The 27,362-nt window shown below is 45.8% G+C and overlaps 1 protein-coding gene across 1 annotated transcript in view; it reads right to left on the reverse strand.

Annotated features, from left to right (window-relative positions):
* Positions 1-1,910: 1,910 nt before the first annotated feature.
* Positions 1,911-27,362, reverse strand: part of LOC138766412 (complement factor B-like) — a 28,470-nt gene continuing 3,018 nt past the window's right edge. The window contains exons 2-15 of the mRNA XM_069943999.1: positions 27,126-27,344; positions 26,216-26,361; positions 25,542-25,680; positions 20,498-20,629; positions 20,190-20,285; positions 19,434-19,571; positions 18,997-19,094; positions 17,427-17,544; positions 17,169-17,313; positions 9,366-9,445; positions 7,170-7,273; positions 5,291-5,417; positions 4,710-4,759; positions 1,911-2,256 (exon numbers count right to left, since the gene is read on the reverse strand). Of these exons, the coding sequence (XP_069800100.1) occupies positions 2,101-2,256; positions 4,710-4,759; positions 5,291-5,417; positions 7,170-7,273; positions 9,366-9,445; positions 17,169-17,313; positions 17,427-17,544; positions 18,997-19,094; positions 19,434-19,571; positions 20,190-20,285; positions 20,498-20,629; positions 25,542-25,680; positions 26,216-26,361; positions 27,126-27,344 (1,748 nt within the window). The 3' untranslated portion in view covers positions 1,911-2,100. The remainder of the gene's footprint in view (positions 2,257-4,709; positions 4,760-5,290; positions 5,418-7,169; positions 7,274-9,365; positions 9,446-17,168; positions 17,314-17,426; positions 17,545-18,996; positions 19,095-19,433; positions 19,572-20,189; positions 20,286-20,497; positions 20,630-25,541; positions 25,681-26,215; positions 26,362-27,125; positions 27,345-27,362) is intronic.

Raw genomic sequence — 27,362 nt, forward strand, 5'->3', positions numbered from 1 at the left:
TAGGAGGAAGTGGTGTATTCTTTCCAGTCTGACACAGTGCTCTCTGCTGCCACCTCTGTCCATGTCAGGAACTGTCCAGAGCAGCATCAAATTCCCATAGAAAACCTCTCCTGCTCTGGACAGTTCCTGACATGGACAGTGGTGGCAGCAGAGAGCACTGTGTATGACTGGAAAGAATACACCACTTCCTGCAGGACATACAGCAGCTGATAAGTATGAGAAAACTGGAGATTTTTAAATAGAGGTAAATTACAAATCTATATAACTTTCTGATACCAGTTGATCTGAAAGAAAAAGATTTTTGCAGGACAACCCCTTTAAAGACCTATTACACAAAATGATTATTGGTCTTACTTAATAATAATAATAATAATTGTTTCATGTAATAGCGCATGTTCAAAGGCAAGGATCATCCAACAGGCACTATGAAACATGCTGAAACAGCATGATCATGTCAGCAATGACGTGTAATAGGAGTGGTGGCAGTAGACTGCAGCTGACTTCAATGGGCAGTCCGAATGATCTAAAGACTGTTCGGGCAGCTCCTCCTGCTGCTTCCCACTCACTTTCTGTGTGTGTAATAGCAAAGGCAGCAAGCGGGTAATGAGGGGAATGTTAGTGCTGAGCTGACAGGTTGGCGCTTGGTTCCCCCAGTAAACGTGCCGTGCTGTACCAGTAGAGTTCCTATCATCTTCTGTCTACCCCCCCCCACACACACACACACATACACACACACCTCACAGAACTCATGTGGTGTGTCCCAGCACAGGTGTGCCACTAAGTCCTTTATGCATTTGGGCAAAGTGACTAACTCAGGTCCTCACAGGTGGGATGAAGGAGAGTTGCACTGTTACTTTTTTCCACTAGGTGTCTCTATTTTATTCTTTGTATGCATTATGTGGAGCACAGCTGAAGGAAGCATTGGGTTAACTATTGTTTGTCACATGTCATGTGTTATCTTCTGAGGATCACCTTGTCCACGTCAGATACAGTATACACTACACAGGGCAGTATGTATGGTACCCCAGCAGGACAAAACTGCAGATTAGGCCTATGTATGCTGTAACGCACGGCTAGTCTGAGAAGCCTTGGAAAGTCTGCTCAGCCCAGTGCAGGGACCTAGGACCTTGTACTACCCTCACAGGACAGGTATCTCGACATTGTAGGGCATAAGTCGGTCAGATCAAAGCTATCTATACGTGAGTATGAGTATCTTCTTCCTGTATTCTTCACTACGCTATCCCAGCAGAGTACACAGCTACATTGTACAGGGCCCTCAAGACGCTCCTCTACTCCACTCTCCTCTGGTATACAAACTACATCTACTACCTCTTGCCTGCACATGCAGTTACCAATGTGTTATTGTATTACACTGAAGATGATCTTCACTATTCTGGTTAGGCTATTGGACTCTGGTCTGTTCTTGCAGCACCCGCACCTATACACCAGGCTTACACTTGGGTTATCCAAAACTCTGGGAAGCAGTGCCTGTTTGTCCGGGGGTGGGATCAACACCACTCCAGACTACTGTGACAAGTGCCCAAGTGACCCTACACCCACAGAGCTGCCACAACACTGCTTAAGCTACCCCAACATACGTGGCCCGGCCTTCCGCACATGTCCAGCTAATGTCTCCCCTCTACCTGTCCAGGGACTGCCTACCAGGTTGTGTTCCTCTTGTTGCCTCTCCTACCAATTTTCGATACCTCACCTACTTCTTTCAACTCAGAACTGTTACCCACAACAGCCAATCAGATTACAGCTCTCACCTCTATAATGGAAAATTATATTAACAGACAACAGTATTGCCTCCTGTAAATGCTAGCTTTCTTTTTTTTTTTTTTTAGATTTTAATCATATTATTGGTTTGTGCTCAAAATGGCAGACAGAATGCTAAAGACCAAATAGGATTAATTTCAGAGGTACCATTTATATAATTCCATTTGTATCTGTGATCCTATATTGCTGTGTATAATGTAGTGCTGGGGATATTTTATTGCTGTCACTTCCTAAAAGGTATTTTTCCAGTGTGTCCAACCAAATCTTAGGCCAATGGAGCGGCCCAAGTCATTGTCTGCATGGTTCCATCGCCTGGAAGCTTTAGGCCAGGAACTCCAGCTCTGGCACCTTTTCCTTCAGCCAATCCACCATATGGAACAGATCGATATGGAAGTCCCGAGACAGCGGTGATACCGGGTCACGTCTTCTTTTAGGTCCAACACAGCTGTTGATTGTTCCCCAACTAATAATGCCCACCTAAATGGTAAAGGAGACGTGAAGTCAGTACAAACCTTACAAACACCAACAAATAATACAAGTAACGGCTATTATAACATTGATATGATTAAATGTAGGTTCTTTCAATGTACATTATGGGGGGAGATTTATCAAACATGGTGTAAAGTGAAACTGGCTCAGTTGCCCCTAGCAACCAATCAGATTCCGCCTTTCATTTTCCAAAGAGTCTGTGAGGAATGAAAGGTGGGATCTGATTGGTTGCTAGGGGCAACTGAGCCAGTTTCACTTTACACCATGTTTGATAAATCTACCCCTATGTGTGTTATGTAGAGGATATATCTGTAAGAGAGGTAGCAGTAACCAGGTAGCCAGGCCACAAACTGCTGTGTAGTAGACGTAGGGCCCTGTTAAGGTATAAATACATTTTCAATAACGGTTGGCTGACAGTAATATCTTCCTACGCATCATTTGGAGCAGTCAAGTGTTCATTTGTTTCCTATAGGGACGGGAAGGATTAACCACAGCCTGACACCGACTTATTCCTCCAAGAACAACAGTATTGGGTGGGGAAATCCATCATGCCCAACCTATCGCTTCACCAACATCATCAGTGGAAAGAAGGGAGGCCACCATACCTTATGGTTAGCCATACCCGCCTGTGCTGCGAAAGGGAAAAGGGAGGAGCCTCTGGGTGACCCATGGAAGAGAATATGGCTGACAGGAAGGAGCTGTCTGACAGTTATTGCCTGTCTTAGCGGCTCATGGTAGGGGAAGCATGGAGCACATACTGCTGTACACATAGGAGAATGATCTTTTTGGGTGTTTTACCAATGTGGGACAAATTACCCAAGGTATGCGGTTGTGTGTGTACAGGTGCCGGTGCTGACAGAGGATGACAGAGTCCTATTTGTGTAAAAATATAACATCTTTACTGTAAGGCTTTTTAGTTTAACAGTACATGTTTTACAGACAGTAACCTTGACACACTGGAGTCCTTGACCTTAGTGCTTAGAGGAGGTGCTTGAGAGAAGTAAGAGAGGTAGTTGTAGCAGTGCTTACAGAGTGAAGATTAGAGCAGAGGTGAGGAGTTTGACCGAGGAGCCCCAACCCAGCGTAGCGGTGTACTCTGCCAGAACTTTAGAACTTGCAACTAGTAGATATCTTGAGTGAAGTATTACTTGTACTCACATATAGACAATGTCTTACCTCCTTCTGCCCTCTGGTATCGTAGAACCCGTCCCAGTAGGGTAGTACAAGCCTCAGCCGTGGTTATCTGGGTGTAGTTAGGTGTCCGAGGTTTCCCAGTTACCTGCACTGCGCAGTAGGATATGTAGACCTTTACTTTTATGGTTGCTTTGTCCTACTGAGGCTAGTTCCTATCTTGTCAGAATACTGCCCTGCTCTTTTCTGACGCGTTCCTGGCATGGGTCAGGGTGTTCCTTAGTTACTACTCTCCCTGTTGTGTGCTTAGCACTGCGTAATAGATAGTGGTTTGACTGAAAGAACTGTTGGTGTCTAACTATCTGGTCACACTTGTGACTCAACTCAACTGAACTGCGTACTTACTCCCATACAGAGCTAACTAACTGCTCCTATAGGGGGTGAGTGTGTGTAGAGAGCCAGGATAGGTTGAGAGAGAGAGAGAGAGAGAGAACCTCCTATTGGTCAGCATAAAACACATGGTACACAACAACATTAACCCATGACCTTCCTCAGATGTGCAATAGAATACATATAAGTAAAAGAAACACTGACACCTAGTGGGGAAACTGTTAATTCCTCATTCACCACTTAACCTGAGAGAAAGCTTTTTGACAGGTGCATAGAGCACTAATAGTGGGACACCACACCAAGAGTCCGAATGTGTTCGAGTTGTAGAGGAGACAGGAGTCATGAACCCTGCCCTTTTTGCTGGCATATAATGTCTGAGGGGAAATACATTTGACCTCTCCATAGACTGCTGGAACTACCTCTATGTATTAAGGGAACTTTGGGTTTTCCATGCCTACACCATTACATCTTACTGTAGCACCCATGTACAATGTTAGGCTATATTCATACAAGGTAAGTTTTATATTAATCACGGCCGATTTTGCAACAATGTCCGTTATTAATACAAAACCTATGTTGTATTGCAGTCAATGGGATCCTGGCCGGAGCGTATACACATAGCATAGGCTCTGGCCGGGATCCCTAGCGGACGTACAAAAAACTGAGATGTCTACCCAAAACTGACATGCACAACCCTGACAGTGCACACAATGGAGCGCTGGCTGCACTCTCCATCATGTTCAATGGTGAATGCGGACACATGGATGTGCTTGCATCCCAATTCAACAGAAAAGAAGTACTGGCCGGGATGATCTTCACTCACGGCCGGTGTCTTACATGGAGTGAATGTGGCCTTACAATTAAACCAACATGAATCAAATTCAGTAAGAAAGTCAGACGGACTATGAAATGTCACCCACCTGGATGAAGCGTTGCTTGTACTTAACAATAAGTGGACCTCCACCGTCACCTTTAGTAGGAGAAATGGAGATACATTTTAGAGCATTGACACTAGGCCGATCCCAATACTTCACAATCAATATCCAGAAGTCAGGGGTCCAGCTCTACCTCAAGTTGTTGTCCATGAACGGAACAACCTCTTTTGTAATTCAAGAATGCCCCCTCATCTTGATACCTCATCTTTAGCAGTGGAGATGCCTGATGGACACAATCATACATTTAGTGGGCCCTGGTGAAGCTTCCATCTCAACAATTCTCAATGTTCTTATGAGATATCTGGATGATCCAACAGAGCGTTGTCTCTTTCTTAACTTGGAAACCCACCGCCAATGGTTCTGTGGGCAGCTGCCTACTCTGTCAACCTCATAAAGGACTATAACCCTCATCCTCCTCTGTCCTCAGTGTGCAGCTCAGTACAGACTCTGAAACACAACCCCGGCACAGGGATGATGGCTGCAGCTACACATGGATCATCGATGGGTATTAGAGATAAACATGAAAGTGAATGTTCACCTAAGACATATGAAGATGAATGAGTTACCTTTGCAGGTTGGTGGATCCACCTCAGGTTCTGTTCCTCCCGTACATAAAAAATTATCAGTTATCAGGTCTTTAATGTCTGGAATGTCCTTAAATTTCTTTTTGGTAGCCTCAAGACAGCTAAGCCTCTGTGGAGGAGAAAGGAAGTTGTCAATGCAGCAAGATATAGTCTGACTGGCAGATACTGAGCTAGTAGACATCCTCTCTAGCCAAAGGCCAGGCTCAGATTGGTTTTTGTTCCAACCCGTTTCCAGATTAACAGGAGCTGGACTATGGATTGTCCCAATTGATTGAGAGACATCATGTGACCAAAGCATCTAACCTCCATACATGTGACACTCAGTGTGGTAAAGACACATTAAAAAATGTTACTCTTGGCACTGACTATATACTTCAGGGTTTGCTGTTGAGCAGTGTGACAAGTAAAGTGACAGTATGTACACAGAATGTATGATATGTTTAAAGGGAACCTGTCACCCCCCGCTAGAGCCCCTCATACTTACCTGATCGCGCCAGGTCCCGCTTCTTCGGCCAGTCCCGGGATGGAGATACCCTTGTGGGAAGCCCCACGCGCGCTGCAGAGGTGAGTCCGACGCTCGTAGAGAATGAATGGTGAGTCTGACGCTCCATTCATTCTCTATGAGCGTCGGACTAATCCCAGCGGCGCGCGCACTGGGCTTCCCGCGGGGATATCTCCGTCCCGGGACAGGCCGAAGAAGCAGGACCCCGCGTGATCAGGTAAGTATGAGGGGTTCTAGCGGGGGGTCGGGTCCTCTTTAAATAACAAAGCAAAGTATTACTCAGTCACACAACAACCTTATAAACACAGTAGCTGGGAAATGGGTACCGGGACGCTGCATGAAGAGACTTGAACTCTTTAGGTGGACTTGTAGTTTCTTTAAAGAAGCATTCAGTTTTTGGATTTTGCTGTGGGATTACTTGCAGTGTCTGGTCCTTCTTTCACAGGGCAGCGTTATTTACCTTTTCTAGTCTCACTAATCTACAGCTTTGTCTGGACAGACTTGATGGGACTAGTAGTTCTGCAACAGCTGGAGGGCTCAATGTTCCCCCTTTCTGGTCTATAGGCATGGTGAAATGTCAAGAGGAGGTGGTCACCAACTGTTCCTAAAGCGACTCTGTACCCACAATCTGCCCCCCCCCAAACCACTTGTACCTTCAGATAACTGCTTTTAATCCTAGATCTGTCCTGGGGTCTGTTCGGCAGGTGATGCAGTTATTTTCCTAAAAAAACAACTTTTAAACTTGCAGCCTTGTGCCAAACAGCCATAGCCTAGAGTATCTGTGCCTTAACTTTGCACCACCCCTCAGTCCCTCCTCCCCACCCTCTTCATCATTAGGAATGCCACTGGCAGGATTTTTCCTATTCCTCTGCAGTGAACACTACACAGGTGCCTTAACGATCCAGCCCATGTGCCATGTTCTCACAGGTGATGAATAGGAGAAATCCTGCCTGGGGCATTCCTAATGATGAGGAGGGTGGGGAGGAGGGACAGAGAGGGTGTGCCAGCCTAATGCACAGACACTCTCGGCCACGCCAGTTTGACACAGGGCTGCAAGTTGAAAAGTTGCTTTTTAGGACAATAACTGCATCACCTGCTGAACGGACCCAGGACAGATCTTGGATTAAAAGCAGCTATCTCATGGTATAAGGGGTTTGGGGGGGTGGGCAGATTGTGGGTACAGAGTCACTTTAATGATACCAGAGAACAGAGATGTAGTGACCGCCCTGTTGACAGTCTAGGTCCACACATGCCTATGTACTGCCCCAGACCTGGTAATCCCATGGAGGGGTCCGCTAGGAGTTTTACTCTACTGGAGATCAGCCGAATAATCCTAATTTTACTATCCATTCTTCTTACCTTATCCCCTCGCTTTATGAACACATCTTTCCACTCTAAATTCCTAGAAGTTTCTTCTGCGACAAACATGGCCTTCTCCTCGTCTGATGGGAGTAGAGTTTTTTCTAGAAAACATAAAATGTTATGGATTCCGTGTCCCAGATTACTACGTTCCTATAAAAGCTAAATGGCGCTTGGCTGTAGAGGAAGGAGGAAAGAGCCAGCGGAGATCACATAAGTCCTGGCTGCTGATGTCCAGCCCTCCACCTATGACTGATGACAAGTTTATACATCTCTCATTGTACTCAGTAATAAATCTGTCTTCTATAGGCTCCCAAATTCCTATAAATAAAGGGGTTATTCCAAATGATAAAACATGGCTGTTTTTCCCCTAAAACAGCGCCTCTCTTGCACTTAGTTTGTGTGTGGTATTACAGTTCCAAATGACGTGAATGGAACCCAGTTGTAATACCACACACAATATATTGTGGTACTCAGCCAGTGATGTTAGTGTTGTGACGCTAGTGCTAGTCCAGCACACAGGTGTGATGTTGGTATCTGTTTTGTATATGGCCGGTAGTTGTCCCCAAATGGTCGGTAACCTGCCGGGTTGTGATGGGTCCCTTGGGCTCTTGCCACGGCAGTCCTGAGTGGCAATTGACCCACCCGGACTATCGGTACCACCACCCACAGAAAGGGTAAAAATAACTCAAGGTGTGCAGCTAGTGTGTATAGGTGCTGGTGCGTACAAAATATGACAGAGTCCCAGTGATGTAAAAATAGAACAGCTTTACTGTCAAGATCTTCAGTAGTACAATACACTTTTGTAGAATAGATAAATCCTTGACACAGACTTGTGCTTGAACCTGTGCTTAAGGAGGTGCTTGAGAGGAGAGGAGTTTGTCAGAGGAGCGCCAACCCAATTAAGCAATGTACTCTACCAGAACTTAAAGATATACTTTGTAGTGAATACTTTACTTGAAGTTGTGTTTAGACTTTGGTCTGACCACCTTCTGCCCTACAGTGTCGAGCTACTCGTCCTGTGAGGGTACTACAAGCCCCAGCTGTGGTTATCTGGGTGTAGCTAAGTGTCTGGGTGTGTCCCAGTTACCTGCGAGATAGGATACGTAGACCTTCTTTAGGGTAACTTTGTCCTATCAAGACTAGTTCCTCTTGTGCTCAGGATACTGTCCTGCTTTTTGTAGACGTGTTCTCGGCATGGGTTAGGGTGTTCCTTGATGACCTCTCCCTCTAAAGTGCTTAGCACTGTATAGTAGATATAGTAATACTGTTAGTAATAGTGTTAAAAGAACTGGTTGTTGCTACATCTATACACTCTGGTGTCTAGACTCAACCAAACTGCTCACTTCCTCCCACACGGAGCTAACTAACTCCTCCTACAGGGGTGAGTGTGTAGAGAGCAGGGTTAGGCAGAAAGAGACAGAGCACCTCCTATAGGTTAGCACAAAACACATGGTACAACATTAGCATTAACCCATTACTGATTTCAGCTGTGTAATATACATAGACATATAAAATACTGACACCTAGTAGTGAAACCTCACAATACCTCATCAACACTTTTAACCTGAAAGAAAAGGCTTTTTTGACAGGTGCACAGGAGAGAGTAAAAACACCCATGGTGGGACACCACAGTATGAGTACATATGTGGTGCTTTTTGGGAAGAAAGACATGTTTTTCTATTTCTAGACAGTCACTTTAATCAGTTTAGGATTTTAGATCCCACCCTCCTAAAAGTACAATATTAAAAGTACTCCAGAGAAAACATCAACTGTTGCCAGAAAGATATATAAATTTGTAATTTACTTTTATTTAAAAATCTCCAGTCTTCCAGCACTCATCAGCTGCTGTATGTCCTGCAGGAAGAGGTGTATTCTTTCCAGTCTGACACGGTGCTCTCTGCTGCCACCTCTTTCCATGTCAGTAACTGTCCAGAGCAGCAGCAAATCCCCACAGAAAGCCTCTCCTGCTCTGGACAGTTCCTGACATGGACAGAGGAGTGTGTCAGACTGCAAAGTAAACATCACTTCATGCAGGACATACAGCAGCTAAAAAATACTAGAAGGCTGTTTATTTAAATAGACATACTTTACAAATCTGTATAACTTTCTGACACTGGTTGATTAAAAAAAAAAAAAAAAAAAAAAGATTTTCATTCTGGAATATCCCTTTAAATCCTTCCCTCTGACACTCACCATGGTCACTGCAGGTCACAGCGTTCCCGCTCTTCTTCAAAGCCCGGGAGGTGCCAGATGTACAGGGAAGACAGATAGGTCTGCAGGAGGAGGAAGCTGGGTTATTTCTGTTATCAGAATAATTGCATTCACTTCCACTCTATCCAAGTACAATAATGCAGGCTCTATGTCACATCAGAGATGCAGTGAGCCCCACCCCACCCTGGCCTACTGTCCATGCCTACTTGACGTGCTGCCCTAGACAGCAGACCCCAACTGGGCGATGGTCCCTACTCTGCTAATGTGCTGGGACTGTCAGTCTATAGTCCACGTCAAAAACACTGATAATGGCCTGGACACAAATCTGAACCAGAGAAGAGTCAAGTAACAAGACAAAGTGTCAGAACTAGAGATGAGCGAACGTGCTCATCCGAGCATAGCTTGGTAATCGATCGAGTATTAGGATACTCGATGGTACTCGTTACTCGGACGAGCATCTCGCGATACTCGAGGAAATCTCATCATCCGTTTCCTGTAAGTTTGGGCGCTATTTCTCAGCCAATAAACATGCAGGAGACTCTTTGGGACCCATACATGTCGATAGCAGCGATTGGTTGGCCAGATCAGATGACCCTGCCATATAAAACAGTGCTCGCTTCAGACGTATGCTGTGAGAGATCAGGGACAGAGCTGCTGCTTCTCAGGGAGAGTGTCAGTGTAGGATTTAGTGTTCCAGTAGGCAGGGTATATACTAGCAATACAAACAAACAGCCCTTTTCAGGGCTTAAAAGGTTTTATTAATACTATTACTACAGATTGCTGGCTGGGACTTGCAGTGCTGCTACCGCGATTTAACCAGCACACTGTGGTGACCGGCTGCTGGCAGAAAGGGGACATTAGGTGTTGCATACAGACCCCTAAGAAGTGCTTAGTGTACTCCTTTTTGATTTTGGGGCTGGTGGTCTTGGTGTACTGCACTGTATAGCTGGGAGTTGTAGTGCATCCCGCATAGAACTTCACTGCTCATTGTATTGGGGTGACAAAGTGTGTACAGTTGTTGCCCATACCAGATAGCACCATCAAGCCCCCCCCTAAACTACTGTGTACTGCATTGTATAGCTGGTATTTGTAGTGAATCCCGCATAGAACTTACTTCACTGCTCATTGTATTGGGGTGACAGAAAGTGTGTACAGTTGTTGCCCATACCAGATAGCACCGTCAAGCCCCCCCTAAACTAGTGTGTACTGCACTGTATAGCTGGGATTTGTAGTGCATCCCGCATAGAACTTACTTCACTGCTCATTGTATTGGGGTGACAGAAAGTGTGTACAGTTGGTGCCCATACCAGATAGCACCAACTAAACTAGTGTGTACTACACTGTATTGCTGGGATTTGTAGTACATCATGCATAGAACTTTACTGCTGATTGGAAGGGGGTGTCAGAGTGTGTATAGTTCACGCCAATACCAGATTGAACCGTCCAGCCCCCCCTAAACTAGTGGGCACTACACTGTATTGCTTCTGTATAACTTCTAATTGTTCTCTGTGTCCTCACTGCCATGCTCTGACATCACACTACGTCTGCGGAGGAGCGGGACTGGTTGCTGTACCCTTGATGATGACCCCCTAAAACCCGTGGGTACTACACTGTATTGCTAGGATTTGTAGTACACCTGCATAGCACTTCACTGCTCATTGTAATGGGGTGTCACAGAGTGTGTATAGGTCCAGCCACTACCAGATTGTACTGTACAGCCCCCCCAAAACTTGTGGGAGCACAAGTATTTTTCCTGATTTCTGTATTTCATACGCAAGGCCTATCTAAGTTCCATACTGTGCAGTGTCCATAAAACGGTGAACCCCAGGGGTAAGGGTCGAGGACGATTGCGTGGGGTTCCAAGTGATGCCATTGCCGGAGGCTGGGGTTCAGGGCAGGGTGACACAGCAGCCCCTGTTGAGGAGGTAGCAGTGGCACACCGCAGACGTCCACTCCCTAGCTTCTTTGCCCAACTTACGGGGTCTCAAGGTAGACCGATATTGAAACCGCAGCAGTGTGAACAGGTGATCAATCACTCACTCACTTTTAATGGTTCTCTGTGTGCTCACTGCCATGCTAGGTCTGGTATAATTTTGGGGAGGCTCACTGGCTACCGCTTCTACCTCGTTCACTCTGTCCTCACCACCATGCATGAATTTTTGGGTGGTTCATGATATGCTATCTCTGTTTTAATGGTTCCCTGTGTTCTCACTGCCATGCTGTGTCAGGTTTTTGGGTGGTCCATATGCCTACCTCTGTTTTAACCAGGCTGTTGCACAGAATTAGGCATAATGGTGGCATTAGGCAGCCTCAGAGGCATGCATACATGCTGCCCCTGCTGTTTCCTGTCCATTTCCGTTGTGTTTCCATCAATTTCTGAGGTTGACAGGTTTTCACACGACCTTCCCTCTACCGAACCTGAGTCCCCTCCAAAAATGCTCGAGTCTCCCATTGACTTCAATGGGGTTCGTTACCCGAAACAAGCACTCGAGTATCGGGAGATATTCGTTTTGAGTAACGAGCACCCGAGCATTTTAGTACTCGCTCATCACTAGTCAGAACCGAGAGAGCAGCTAAAGGGACCAAATCCGAACCAAAGAGAAACCGCCAAGGTCAAAAACACAGACAGGAGCGCAGTACAAAATCTTAGATAAAGCCAATGTCAGCAAACACAAAGGGTCAGGTACACAGATATAGCAAGGGAATAGGGAGTGCTAGTGTAGTATAGTAATCCACAAACTATCAATATTCCTCCAAAACTGTCTGCAGGAGTGCCAGGCCGCACGTTTGGCCTAGTGTTCCTAAGGGCCGTATTACACTGCCTGATAACTTGGTGTAAGTGAGTGCCGATCTGCTAGATCGGCACTCGCTCCCTGTGCCCACACACAGCTCGATAATTGTGCAGCAAGGGCTGTATCTCTCTGTCTATCTATCTATCTATCTATCTATCTATCTATCTGTAGTGTCCCAGCACAGGTATGCCACTAGGTTTTCTATGCACTTGGGCAAAGTAACTCACTCAGGTTCTCACAGTGGGATGAAGTGAATGTGTATTATGTGTTTTCCTCACTAGGTGTCACTGTATGTATTGTCTACTTATTGTCTTAAGCACAGCTGAAGGAAGCATTGGGTTAAACTGTATATTTTCAGCCTATTTCAGGTTCAGGCTTGTTTCCCTCTCTTTTCTGCCTTATCTCCCTCTTTTACGCACACAGTCCCACCAATCACACACTAGCTAAGTTGCCCCTATAAAAAGGAGCTAGTTCCTTGTAGGAGGGTCTTTCTAGCCAGTCAGTAGAGAGAGCAAGACACAGAGACTGTTCCTGCTGCAGTGAAGTCAAGGCCTGGCTCCGGCCAGGACCCTTTTCAAGGAGTTTGAAACTTTCTTTTATGCCAGTAACCACCGCTAGCATGCAGTGCTAGAGCCCTCAGGAGGAAGGACTTCCTCTGGGACAAATCTTGTCCACGCCAGGGATACCATCTACATGATATGCTACACTAGCAGGACGGTACCCCAACACTATAGGACATAAATCGGTCACATCAAAAGGGATATACGTGAGTACGAGTATCTTCTTCTTATTGTATCCTCAACCATGCTATCCTGGCAGAGTACATTCCTACATTAGACAGGGCCTTCAAGACGCTCCTTCTACTTCACTCTGCTGTTGCTGACAAAGTCTACTACTGCAGTGTCCCAGAACAGCCATTCTTATGCTCATATTTTTATTATAACTAGTTCTGTTCTGGAAAGCTATGGTCCACTGCAAACTGCGTGTATTGTGTCCCCCTTCTCAGTATTTAAGTCTGCCATTTCAGTCATTTATTGCATGTGAATTCAGGTATCAGTGTCAAAAGGTATTATGTCCCCTCCTAGTGTTCAAGGATGGTACTCCTCATGTATATTCCTCTGTATATGCCTAATGGTGTGATGATGCAATGGCTGGATGTCACGTGACTGTGCCCTGCTTCCATGGTAACACCAATAGTCATCGAGCTTTTGGCTGGGGTTACCATGTTACTTCCTGTGCTACCTTAGTCTATTCCCTGCCACATAGGGGGTAGGTCGTGAGTCGAGTCTTGTCCTCCACCTTCAGGAGACAAGTTGTGTTTGTCCTCTCTCCCTGCTAAGAGAGAGAGACCTGCGTGTGCTCTGCTGCTCCAGTCCACTGGCTGTGTTCCTGTCTCAAGTCTCAAGATTCTCATCTGGGTGTCGATTCTTCAGTCATTCTTCAGTTCCTCTCATCATCATCCTCTCAATTCATCAACAGCAAGTATTCAATTCAAGTCTCATTCCACCCAGCATCTCTGCTTCAGTATCACTACTACTCCCATTATTCAGCACGCTAATCTCACAGCCTATTGCAGCATCACCCATTATTCTGCTTTATTCAAGATTGCCTTATTCCCGGTTGCATCCGGAGAGACTGTTACTACTAGTTACCACCGTTACAATAAATACACAACTACCGTTGTTTCTGAACCTTGGCATTGGTGTGATCATTGGTGCCCTGACTAAGGACAACGAAGAATCGCATGCCCAGTATTCCCGCATGGTCAGGAGCCCGGCTTCTAGCTGTAGCACCCTTGTGCCTAAATCGTGACCACTACTTCCTACAGCTGCCCCGATTCCTGGACCCATCCAACATCTGTATAGCGGAGTGGCCCCTAGGGGCCAGGGCATCGCACTACCTTTACTACTACTGCGCCTGCAGTTACCAAAGTATTATTATTGTATTGCACTGAAGATTTTAGGTAAACTCACGTTATCCTGTATAAGTTGCTGGGCTCTGGTCTATTCTTCCTGCAATCGCACCTACACACCAGGCTAACACTTGGGTTACCCTAACCTTGAACGCAGTGTCTGTTTGTCCAGGGGTCCAACACCACTCCAGGCTACTGTGACAAAAGCCCAAGTGACCCTACACCCACAGAGCTGCCGCAACACCGCATGCCTGCCGCGGCATACAGCACATTCTTTGCGATATCCATGCAGCCCTTGCCTAATAAGTGTAACATAATAAATTATACATACTTCTCTGCACTACCTGATATCCTGCCAGCTTCTGCCCGCTCCTGGGACTGTCCCAGTGATTAGCTGAATGCTCTGTCACTTTAGACACTGCGAGGAGCGGGCTGAAGCTAGCAGGATATCAGTGAGCGTGGACAGGTACCACGTTTACCCGAAAATAAGAAATTCTCCTTAAATAAGACACCCCAGCTAGCCTACCAACTAGCCTAAAATAAGACATCCCCTGAAAATAAGGCACCCCCAGGGCCAGGGGGAGAGAACCAAGGGGGTGGCAGGGGGAAGAGCCGAGGGAGGAGCTCGGGGGACAGAAATAAAACATCCCCCGAAAATAAGACATAAAGCCTCTTTGGGAGCAAAAAATAATATAAGGCGCTGTCTTATTTTTGGCGAAAAACAGAGGGGAAGATTTATCAAACATGGTGTAAAGTGAAACTGGCTCAGTTGCCCCTAGCAACCAATCAGATTCCACCTTTCATTCCTCGCAGACTCTTTGGAAAATGAAAAGTGGAATCTGATTGGTTGCTAGGGGCAACTGAGCCAGTTTCACTTTACACCATGTTTGATAAATCTCCCCCAGTATGTTTAGTTTATTATATATATATATTTTTTTTACACAGCCTTCAGCCGCCGGATGCTGTGGAGTTGAGTCTATTTTATGTGTGTTATTGTGGAGTTGAGAGGACATTTTGTCTCTGTTCCTCCATTCTATAGTCTTAGGGTCCAATTCCACCGGATGAGCAACGACGTAAACGAGCGCCGATCTGCTAGATCGGTGCTCGTTTACTGGGCCTATTTCACGGCCCTATGATCGTGAAACAAGGGCTGCAGGGACATTGTTACCGATGTCCTTGCAGCCCTTGCTTCATACATTACCTGTCCGAGCGCAGGTTTTCTTCTCCCGATCCCGCGCGGCAGCATCGGCTTCGGAGCGGGGCTGACTGAACTGACAGACCGCTCAGCCAATCACTGGCCGCGGTGGTCCTGGCCAGTGATTGGCTTAGCGGTCTGTGAGTTCAGACAGCCCCGCTCTGAAGCCGATGCTGCCGCGCGGGACCGGGAGAAGAAGACCTGCGCCCGGACAGGTAATGTATGGTTCTGCTAAAATCGTCGGTCGGCGCCGCGCACCGATATTCAGCCGTAGCGATGCGCTGGTGACGAATGACAATTTTAGGTCTGAACCTAAATGAATGATCAGCCGATGACATGATCATCGGCTGATCGTTCTCTCTATTTCACGGAGCGATAATCCCCATTTGGCCCAATTTGGCTGATTATCGTTCCTGTGGAATAGGCCCCTTACAGTGTGTACGTGCTGTGTATAATGCTGTCTATGCAACTATTGGGAAAGAGGTCCTCTCTCTGTCTATTTACCATCTTTTATTACAAGGAGAACTTGTTTTTTCCCTGCTCTTTCTTCTCTTTAGTTTAGGGTCTGAGGATCCTTGACTATAGATAAGGGCAAGGACAGCCGGGGACAAATATCATGGCTGCTCTTGCAGAATATGTAAACAACCTGGGGCCTCCTACCTTTTTTCTAAGTTCTTCTGTTAAGATATAACTAAGAGATTTTCACTGAATAAATCAGATCAGCTTGAACACTGAAGGTGCTCTTCATGTGTCTTGGTTGATAGTCACGGACAGCTGTCACATCACTTCCCTGATTAGGCAGCACCCAGGTATAGCTGGGAGACTTTATTTTAAAGGGGTAGTGCGGCGCTAAAAAATTATTCACAGAATAATGTAATGTATGTTATGTCTGTGAATCGCCCCGTTCCCCGTGTCCCACCACCCCCACCCGTGTACCCGGAAGTCTTGGTGCATTATACATTACCTGATCCGTGTCGAGGGCCGTCCGCCATTTTGTGCCAAACGTCATCTTCGGACGGATGGCCGAGTTGCTGCCGCCCGTCCCCCCTCCGCCGCATCACAACTGTGCTCAGCCGCGATTAGCTGAGCACAGTTATGCTCAGCCAATCGCGGCTGAGCATCGGACGGAGCTGTTCGCCGGCCGGCCGAAGAAGACGTCACTGAATGAAGATCGGAGACTGGTGTCGGCACGTGACAGGTGAGTATAGCGCACCACACTTCCGGGTACACGGGTGGGGGTGGTGGGACACGGGGAAGGGGGCCATTCACAGACATAACATACATTACAAAGTTGTATAACTTTGTAATGTGTGTTATTCTGTCAATAATTCTTTACCACCGCACTACCCCTTTAAGTCTCACCCTAACAGATGTACAGTGCTTGGAGAAGTGCTTTTCGGCTGCGTGCCCTTCCTAAACTTCTTAAAAGCCCAGGTATTCATCCATTCTGCCTGCTAAAGCAGAGATACCAAGGGCCTCAAAAGGGAAAGCTGACAAAACAGATTCTCAAGTGCCACAAAACGCATCTTGTGAACCACGGACTTTTGTGTACTGTACTTTAAAGAAACCTGTTTAGTAAAAGTTAGCTGTTCTGCAACTACATGTGACTGTCTGCATTTTATTCACATACTATCTCACTGCATGGCACGGAGAGGTAATAGTAACATTTCAAACATTTCAATGGGCATGTATAGGGTCCCAGGGTGAGTGGACTACCACTCCGAGCCCTGTGCCGAGTGCCACAGCGGTACTGCAACATCCTAGCCCTTGCCTACCCCACCTGCAGCCCCTGGGCTACCACACCATGATTTGCTGATTGTGTCCAATACCTTGAAATCTTTATGTTCACTTTAACCAAGTGCAAAGAAAACGTTCCCATATTTTACCTGATTGTTCGGGAAAACTCAATCTTTTTATCCAGTTCAATGAGAGCCAAGTCATAATCAAAGGATTTTACCACCTTCTTGTCCTGTTTGCTGAGTGGGTTGTACTTGGGATGGCGGTAGAGATCCTTTGCTTTAAATCTGTTCTCTACAAGAGATGTAGGTGAATATGTATATGTAGCCGTGTAACATTTTATCCTTAAGGAGATTCATATCCCACTAGAGAAGACGCTGGAGGTTGTAGTTGATAGGAGCACTTACCTCCCACACTGATACTGATACTATGGAGCTCTTCATCTAGATGGAAGCAGTGAGCAGCGGTCAAGACAAAATCCCTGCTCACAATAGATCCTTTACATTTCTCTTCAGTACCTGCCCGCTACAATAAAAAAAAAAAAAGGAAAAAAGTTAAAAAAAAGACTGCTGAAGACACAAAAAAAACCTGTGTAAGCTTTTCTCTCCATCTCCTCGTCCTCCCCCCTCCCTTCTGAGACAGCTGATGTAAACAAGCCCCTGACTGGCTTTATCTGCTGAGGTCAAGTTACTAATGGTTTTACTGTAACTAATCCTTCCAGCATTACAAAGTTGCAGAAACAGCAAGCCAGGAACTTGTTTACATCGGCCGTCTCAGAAGGGAGGGGGGAGGAGGGGGAGACAGAGAGAAAAGCTCATACACAGACTTTTTTTGTCTTTGGCGGAAAGCAGCAGCTGACAACTGGGGGAAGGAGACTGAATACATAACAACAAGTATGGAAGGAATTGTTAGTCTCACCATTGGCAGCAACATATGAAAAGTTATATTTGAGTGGAATATTGGTATGGAAAACATTTTCTCCTTCATCTGCAGCCTCCTTGTTTACACATACAGGCAGGGCCGGCTCCAGATTTTTGCGGGTCCTTGGGCGGGTCCTCTTCCTCTGTCGGTTACTCTTCACACTGTAAAGTTGAGGACCTTTAGGTCATGTGAACAGGTCCTTATCCCTTTTCTCTCTCTGTGCAGGTACTGCTCCGTCTCCTGTGTCTTTTGATGTTCAGTTCTCACTCTGCACTACAGTGAGCAGGTTGAATATCAGAAAACTGGGCCCCTCTCCATCTCTGGGCCCATAGAGATGCTGTGGGCCCTGGCACTTGCCCAGGTAAGCCTTGTGCTGACGCCAGCCCTGCATATAGGGCTGGTTACTGGGTCCTGATGCCGGTGGAATCAGTCTCCAGCCCTTTTCTCTCTATCCCTTATCTAAGGGCCCTATTCCACGGGCCGAGGAGGCCCCGATCAACGATGTAAACGAGCGTTGATCTGCTAGCGCACTCTATCTTCAGAATCAGCTGACTGGCCACTCAGCCAATCACAGGCCATGGCGGTCCCAGCCTGTGATTGGCTCAGCTAACAGGCCATTCTGAAGATAGAGCGCGCGGGACCCGGGGGGGAACGATGATTTTAGGTCTGGCCCTAAATGAACGATCAGCCGATGACACGATCATCGGCTGATCACTCTCTCTATTCCACCGAGCGATAATCGGCCGAATCGGGCCAAATGGGGCCGATTCGGCCGATTATCGTTACTGTGGAATAGGGCCCTAACTAATTTAAGAGCAGGTGGAGGGATTTGGCAATGGAGGATCCTATAAGAAAGGAGACAATACTCTGTGAAACTACGATTCTTAAGAGGACAGCTAGGCCTTAGCAGTGTACAGGGCGTGAGGATGACGGAATATGACCCTATTAGACGGCATCTGGAGTCAGTATATGGCAGTGTGGAGGTGTTATACATAAAATATAAGTGACATAATCACGCCCCCTCCTTCTCTATAAGAGTTAGTAATGGCTTCTTACAATGATGGAAATTTGGGCGATCCAAGGAAACTGTTCTTGCACTCCGAATTGACCTGGCTCTCCGGCAAGGCCGCACGCCTGGAGAATTTCTGAATCATCTAAAGGTTAAACGTAAGAGGAAGCAAACTTGTTAATGTACAGAAGCCATATATACAGGATTGGCGTGAGGGTCCAAGGGCGTAAAAATGTGTTGGAGTGCAGTGTCTCATTGGGATCCCTGTGGAGCCTGTGGTTGGGTGGAGTCTGTGAACGGCCTTGTTTTCTATATGTTTGTTTTATCCGTATTGTTTGATGTTGTTCCTACATCAGTATCCAGTGGTGCAGACTACAGACCTATTCCCACCCTGTGGACCGTTCTTCTGCACTATTACACATGCCGGCACAATGATGTCATAGCATTACAACAATAGGGAAGGAAGAGGCATAAATGTTCTTACCCAACATGTGATCAAAGGCCTTCTTCATATCGTTTATACTTCCTATCTTGAAGACATGCTTAGCAGGATCTTTCTTGGATGCAATATCATTGATTTCATTATCGCTTATATCATCACCCAGGCCAAACACATAGATATCTGGGCACAGGAGAAAAGGGATTTATATGAGGTAACAGATTATAAGTGTTTAGGAATATTGAGAAGGATTTGAATCATGAATCAAACATCATGAATCAAACACCTTTAGTCAGACCTAAGGGACCATATTTATAATACCGTTCACTAGAAAAAAAGACACAGACCGGCACAGCAGGTGATCCCCTTAGGAGCTTAATTGGTATGTCGACATGGAAGAATATTAGTTGCAATGGAGTGGAGGCAAAGTATCTGCTAGACGGGGTGCTCAGGCGTAAATGTAACAGTGTCCATCATATTCTCAATAAGATGCCACTCGGCCATGATGTTCTCAGGTGACAGCTGTTTCGCGTTATGCAACGTCTGGAGAAGTGTTGCATAACGCGAAACAGCTGTCATCTGAGAACATCATGGCCGAGTGGCGTCTTACCTGCTGAAATGTTGGTATATGTGTTTTTACCGTAATAAATGAGCACAAAGTTCTGCACTTTGTATGATGGTGAGTGCCGCCTCCTTTTCTTACTGAGCATATTTATAATACAGTTTGTTTTGATTATGGGGATCACAAGTATGCGTTAAATCAAGACACAAGTATACAAGTATATACTATCTATTCCTCACCCAGAAATTCTTCCCGATTATTGTCCTTCCTGATATCCAGAAGTTCTCGGATCCTCTTTATTTCCACAGTAGGGTCTCCACCCATATTATGCCTTCCTAAAGGAGGTGAAAGACAATTGTTGCAAATCTGAGGAAGATGATGAGTTTAGCATGGGACACCTCCAAATGGGATGGTCTTCTGCTGGACCTCTAGGGCCTACTACACTACCAGAGCCTGGACCCACCATAAGATCTCTTGCACTATGTTGGGCCACTGTAACCCAGGCTGGGAATTTGTGGAGTAAACACAGTTGTGGTCTGATACTTACCATCGGTCATCAACAGGATTATATTTCTCGTTCTCATAAACTCTGTGATATTTCTCACATGTTCCAGAGACATCATTTTATGAACTTCCTTCAGGGCAGCCCGGGTATTCTTCCCCTGCTTATCTTCATGTTCTGTAAAAGGGAAAAAAAGTATATATAAATATATGGAAAATAGTGGGGAAAGATAGAAGTGGTACACATTGCCTTCACTTGTAAGCCAGGGAAAGGAAAGTCACAAAGACCAGAGAGATGATTAAAGGAGAAGTCTAGCCAGACCCATCTGCTGGGGAGGGGAAGGATAAAAGAAACAACATGCTCTTACCTCCACTGCTCTAGCGCTGGCACCATACCGCGGCTCCGGTTCCCGCCCACTTCCTGGTCTGGGCGGGAACCGGGTTGCGACCAATGAGGTCTGCTCAGCCAGTCAGCGGCCATAGTGGGGTCGTGCCTCGGCCGTTGACTGGCTGAGCGGACCTTACACGTCACAACCTGGATCCCCACTCAGACCAGAAAGCGGCCGGAAACCCGGGGACTGGAGTAGCAGTATGTGGCCACCAGCACTGGAGCATGTTATTTCTTTTATCCTCCCCACAACATACTATAAGGATCCATTGACAGTAAGTTGCCTCCTGCTACTGGAACATGGCCGCCAGTCACAAAGTATTGAGAGGGCTTGGCTTCCAAGCCTCCCCAATACTTACTTAATGATCGCATGACATGGATAGATGTAATCTCAAAGGGGTATTTCCATCTCCAAATGTGGTGGTCGCTTTTAGTGCCCAACCGCTGGGATGATGTTATGTCAGTGGTTGGAATATAGCTCAGCCAGTGGTGGTACAGTTGAGACGCCAGTACTAACTCAGCACAGAGGTGTGATGGTATACAGTACCTGCTTTGTTTACTGGCTGGCTATATTGATCCCCAATGGTTGGTGACCTGACGGGTTTTGATGGGTCCCTTGGGCTCTTATCACGGTGGTCGGGAATGGGAAGATGACCCACCCGGACTGTTGATACCGCCACCCACAGAAAGGGAAAAATAACCCAAGGATGGTGTAGCCGGTGTGTGTATACAATCATGTCCAAAAGTTTTGAGAATGATACAAATATTAATTTTTACAAAGTCTGCTGCTTCAGTTTTTAAAATGGCAATTTGCATATACTCCAGAATGTTATAAAGAGTGATCAGCTTAACAGCAATTACTAGCAGTCAATATTTGCCTAGAAAATGAATTTTATCCCCCAAAACACTTTTCAACATCATTGCAGCCCTGCCTTAAAAGGACCAGCTAACATCGTTTCAGTGATTGCTCCAGTAACACAGGTGTGGGTGTTGATGAGGACAGGGCTGGAGATCAATCTGTCATGATTAAGTAAGAATGACATCACTGGACACTTTAAAAGAAGGCTGGTGCTTGGCATCATTGTTTCTCTTCTGTTAACCATGGTTATCTCTAAAGAAACACGTGTAGTCATCATTGCACTGCAAAACAATGGCCTAACAGGGAAGAGTATCACAGCTAGAAAGATTTTACCTCAGCCAACAATCTATGAAGAACTTCAAGGAGAGAGGTTGCATTGTTGCCAAAAATGCTCCAGGGCGCCCAAGAAAGACCAGCAAGCTCCAGGACCGTCTCTTAAAAGTGTTTCAGCTGCTGGATCGGGCTACCAGCAGTGCAGGGCTTGCTCAGGAATGGCAGCAGGCAGGTGTGAGTGCATCTGCACGCACTGTGAGCAAGGCCTGGTCTCAAGGAGGGCAGCAAAGAAGCCACTTCTCTCCAGAAAAAAACATCAGGGACAGACTAATGTTTTGCAAAAGGTACAAGGAGTGGACTGCTGAGGACTGGGGTAAAGTCATTTTCTCTGATGAATCCCCTTTCCGATTGTTTGGGACATCTGGAAAACAGATTATTCGGAGAAGACGAGGTGAGCGCTACCACCAGTCTTGTCTCATGCCAACTGTAAAGTGTCCTGAAACCATTCATGTGTGGGGTTGCTTCTCAGCCAAGGGAATAGTCTGTCTCACAGTCTTGCCTAAAAACACAGCCATGAATAAAGAATGGTACCAGAATGTCCTCCAAGAGCAACTTCTCCCAACCGCCCAAGAGCAGTTTGGCGATCAACAATGCCTTTTCCAGCATGATGGAGCACCTTGCCATAAAGCAAAGGGGATAACTAAATGGCTCAGGGAATAAAACATAGAGATTTTGGGTCCATGGCCTGGAAACTCCCCAGATCTTAATCCCATTGAGAACTAGTGGTCAATCATCAAGAGACGGGTGGACAAACAAAAACCAACAAATTCTGACAAAATGCAAGCATTGATTGTGCAAGAATGGACGGCTATCAGTTAGGATTTGGTCCAGAAGTTGATTGAGAGCAGCCAGGGAGAATTGCAGAAGTCCTGAAGAAGAAGGGTCAACACTGCAAATATTGACTTGCTGCAGTAACTCATCTAACTGTCAGTATAAGCTTTTGTTACTCATAATATTATTGCAATTATAATTCTGTATGTGATAAAAACATCTGACAAACACACATAAAAACCAGAGGGCAGCAGATCATGTGAAAATATAATATTTGTGTCATTCTCAAAACTTTTGGCCATGACTGTAGGTGCTGGTGCAATGATCACTAAGTCCAAGTAGAATAAATAAAGTGGTTTTACTGAAAGTCTCTTACAATACAGAGTAACTCTTCACTGAAGCTGTGCTGAGAGATGCTTAAAGCGTAACTGTCATTTCAGGGTCATTTTTCTGAAAACATTAAATATCAACAGTTCAAGCGATTTTAAGAAACTCTGTAATAGGTTTTATGTACTAAAAGAGTTTCCTTCTGGACTGAAAAAGCAATCTCCCAGCCTCCCCCTCACATCAGATGAAGCAGAATTTCTGTCTCCATTATGTGGCTATGGAGAGGGGAGGGGCTGTTAGGAGTGACTGAGCACGGAGCAGTCCTGCACAGCACAACACCCTGCAATCTTCTCTCAGTAAGTTCATAGATAAGCACTGACCTTTCTGACACCTGGATTTAGCGGTTTAGGTGCCCAGGGAGTCTACAAACAGTTGACCTTCATGTCACCTCTTCCTGCTCCCTCATCTCCCTCAGCTCCTCCCCCCTTCATAGGCTTACAATGGAGAGAGCAGAAACCGTCTTCACTGGCTTCTCTGTAATGAAGACGTGTTTGCCTAATAATGCACAGATAAGAAGTCAGGGGGGAGGCTGGGAGATTGCTTCTTGAGTACAGAAGGAGGCTTTTTTGGCTGATGAAACCTATTACAGAGTTTCTTAAAATCGCTTATACTACTGATTTCTGCAATAAAAAAAAAAACATGACAGTTACTCTTTATGTGCTGAGGTAGAGTAGCAGTGCTGGTTCAGTTAAGTGTTGAGAAGAGTTTAGAGGAGTTGAGAGGAGTTTGTCGGGAGAGCCAACCCAGTGTAGTATTGCGATCTGCCAGAGAGAAGAAATACTTGAGAGAAGAAATACTTGAAGAAGAATACACTTGTGCCCGTGTTTCGACCTTACTGTCGCTAAACCACCTTCTGCCCTGCAGTGTCGGGTTGCCTGTCCCACAAGGGTGACACAAGCCCCAGTCTTGATTACTTGAAAGTAGCTTAGTGTCCGAAATTATCCGGTGTCACCTGCGCTGCGAGAGAGTACAAAGGCCTTGGTTATGGTTGTTTGCTCTATCCAGGTTAGTTCCTCTGTCTAGAATACCGCCCTGCTCTGTTAAGAGAGGTTTTTGGCGTGGGCTGGGGAGATCTCTGACTTGTCCTCCTTTAGCTGCTTAGCACTGCATAGTGTCTGTAGTTATAGCTTGTAGAAAGAAAGTCTCTGTGTTCTCTATACACGTGTGTCTGTCCACTACCACACTCTGGACTAGACTAGACTAGACCCTAGGGGGTTGTGTGTGTGTTTATGTATAGAGTGCAGAGATAGGTAGGAAAAGAAAAGCATCTCCCATTGTCTGACACAGACCATGTGGTACAAAAACAGTAACTCTATAGTGACCACAGCTATGCAACATATAACAAAGCTTAAACATAACACTGGCACCTTGTGGTGAAACTAAAGAATGCTTTATCATCACCACTGAAGCAATAACTTTCTGACTGGTGCCTAAAGTACATAACTGTGGGACACCACACATAAAATAGGGAATACCAAGCTGATTGCTGAGGTTCTGACCACTGGGACCTCCACCAATCCTGAGAACGGGAACTTAATCACAAAGCAATTCCAATGAATGGAGCTTGCATGGCTACCAGTCATCCTCAAAGTGGCAGCCAAATGCTTCTGAGCTCTGAACTCGAAAGGGTTTGCCAATAGTATAGAGAAGTAATTGAGAACTGGGGCTGTCAACCCTCTATACATTGCATGGCAATTACGTCCCATTCTCTGCATCAGTGGGGGTCCCAAAACAGACAGACCCCCCACAATCAGCTTGTTTTAGGGGAATACCCCTTTAAGCATTACACTGTGTCCACTGATATCAATAGAGATTAACCAAAACACAGCAGCCACACCATCACATGTCTCGATGTCAGTGTATTCTAGAACATTGCCCGCTGGGAAATCAAGTATGCAAAAGAACACTGCAGAGACACCATCACATGTCTTGACGTCAGTGAACTAGGCAGACCTTCCTCTGGGAAGGAATAACCCAGTCAAGGAATGTGTCCAATCAAGGAAACCACCCAAGCAAGGTATCCATCCACAGACAGTTGTTTTAGGGTATTTTCCCCTCACCAGTGTGAAGTAGTCATTGCTCCCACTAGCCAGATTCCTACTCCACACTGATGAGGGGCAAATACCCCGAAACAGCTGTCTGTGGATGGATACCTTGCTTGGGTGGTTTCCTTGATTGGAGACATTCCTTGACTTGGTTATTCCTTCCCGGAGGAAGGTCTGGCTAGTTTACTGACGTCGAGACACGTGATGGTGTCTCTGCAGTGTTCTTTTCCAACATTGAAATCAATAGGTCATGGTTTGTAATACTGGAGAGGTCTGGTTCTCCAGAAGAATAGACACTCTTTGTTACCTGAATATTTAAACTTTTTAATCCTCTCGATGACCTTGTCGGTGTCCGTACTCTCATTGTCTGAGAGCTGCACAATGGGTTTTACAAATGACGCATACGAGATGACAGCGTAGCGAGGGACAATATCAAAGCTGGCCATCTGTAAGTACAATGATATACAGGTTGTATCCATCATAACATAAAGCCAATGCAAAGGAGAACAGTGAGGATCCCCATGATGTCCAATCAGCTGTCATTATAAAAAGCAGTCTGGGAATGAGCTGAGGGATTGCAATAGATAATACCTTTACTTTATAATAAGAGTCCCAGATGTATATAGGGCAGCATATAACCCATTTTCACAAAATCACATTTACTTCAGTGGGGGTTGGAGTCCAGGCCATAACTCTTATTTTTTCAATTTACAGAGCCATATGAGAGCTTGTTTTTTGCGGGACTAGTTGTACTTTTTAAAAGCAACCCGAAGTTTTGTTTCTTACTTATAGTACTACTATTTGTGCACCATCTGGGGTGACACTGAGATATACAGTATATATATATATGATATTATGTTCTGTATGCACACCATGTGAGGGGAATATACTGCAGAGAGTTCAAGCCAACACAAGGCCGTCCGTGCATACAGAAGCCTATGAGGGTAGAGGCCATGACTTGTTTGTATATGTTCTCCTCACCTTTTCTATGAAAACTTCACTGATATCCTTAGCTGTTTTAAAGTTTTCCCGTCCTATACGTTTAGAGGTATCGATGACTATGAAGATGTTCATGAGTCCATCTATTTCCACTCGTATTCCACCTCCGATTTTGGGACCAGAATTGTCTGTGAAAAGTATGAGAAGCCATTTTATTTTTAGAATACCCTAGAAGAGGTTGTCCAACCCCAACTGCTATCACTTGTTATCGTGCTACAATGAAAAAAGTAGTCATATTCACCTGGCGTAGCTGACACTAAGGCACACATGGAGATGAGAAAATGACGTTACACTGGGGGACTTCGCCGTGCTGGGTGAGTATGTGGGAGGGTCCATACAGTTTTTTCTCATGGGGCCCTATTAATCCTACCTACGCCCCTGCCTGTTTAATTCTTCGTCTGGCACCTCCACTCTCGCTCTACCTTCCGGCTTTATGTACAAGGCCGCAGGGATGATGTGCCATTATATGTGCCTGAATGATGCAGGCCAGAAAGCACTGAAGCTTCTAAATGGCTGCAGAGATCACATGGGTCACATCTCGAAGGGAGGGAGGAGAAAAAGGTTTCAGCGACAGTGAACAGAAGGCTTCAGGCACCTTTTGCTCACCGAAAACCCCTTTAAATGTAATTATATTTCCAAAAAGGTCCATGGAACCTCAGTTACGAGTCTCAAAACACGGGACTAGTCAGATATCCCTCCAGGGAAGGACCCAGCCATGGAATGGCTCCTGTACAAAGACCACCAAAACTACCATATTAAGTGGTCCGTTCAGTTAATATGCAACTCAATTACGAGTCTGATGACATGACCAGGGAAATACCAAAGCCGAGTACACACACACGGTGCCGCACTATGGCCCAGTGGAAAATACAGCCCTGCCTATAAGTCTTACCAACCAGTCCATTAGCGTTGCATTTTGCCTCCACATTGTCCTCCGTCCATTGACCATTGGGGAAGCACTCTCGTGTGTCGGCTGGGTACGGGTATGTCCCTTCAGGGCAGGTATACTCCACTATACTGCCAACATGTCCGCCATCAGTCACAGTATAGAAACCATCGGTAATGCTGATTTTATTAACATCACATAGAGGGATGGGGACGGCAAAAGACACTAAAAACAAAAAGGGAA

The sequence above is a fragment of the Dendropsophus ebraccatus genome, chromosome 10 (assembly GCF_027789765.1).
Source record: "Dendropsophus ebraccatus isolate aDenEbr1 chromosome 10, aDenEbr1.pat, whole genome shotgun sequence".
Lineage (NCBI taxonomy): Eukaryota > Metazoa > Chordata > Amphibia > Anura > Hylidae > Dendropsophus > Dendropsophus ebraccatus.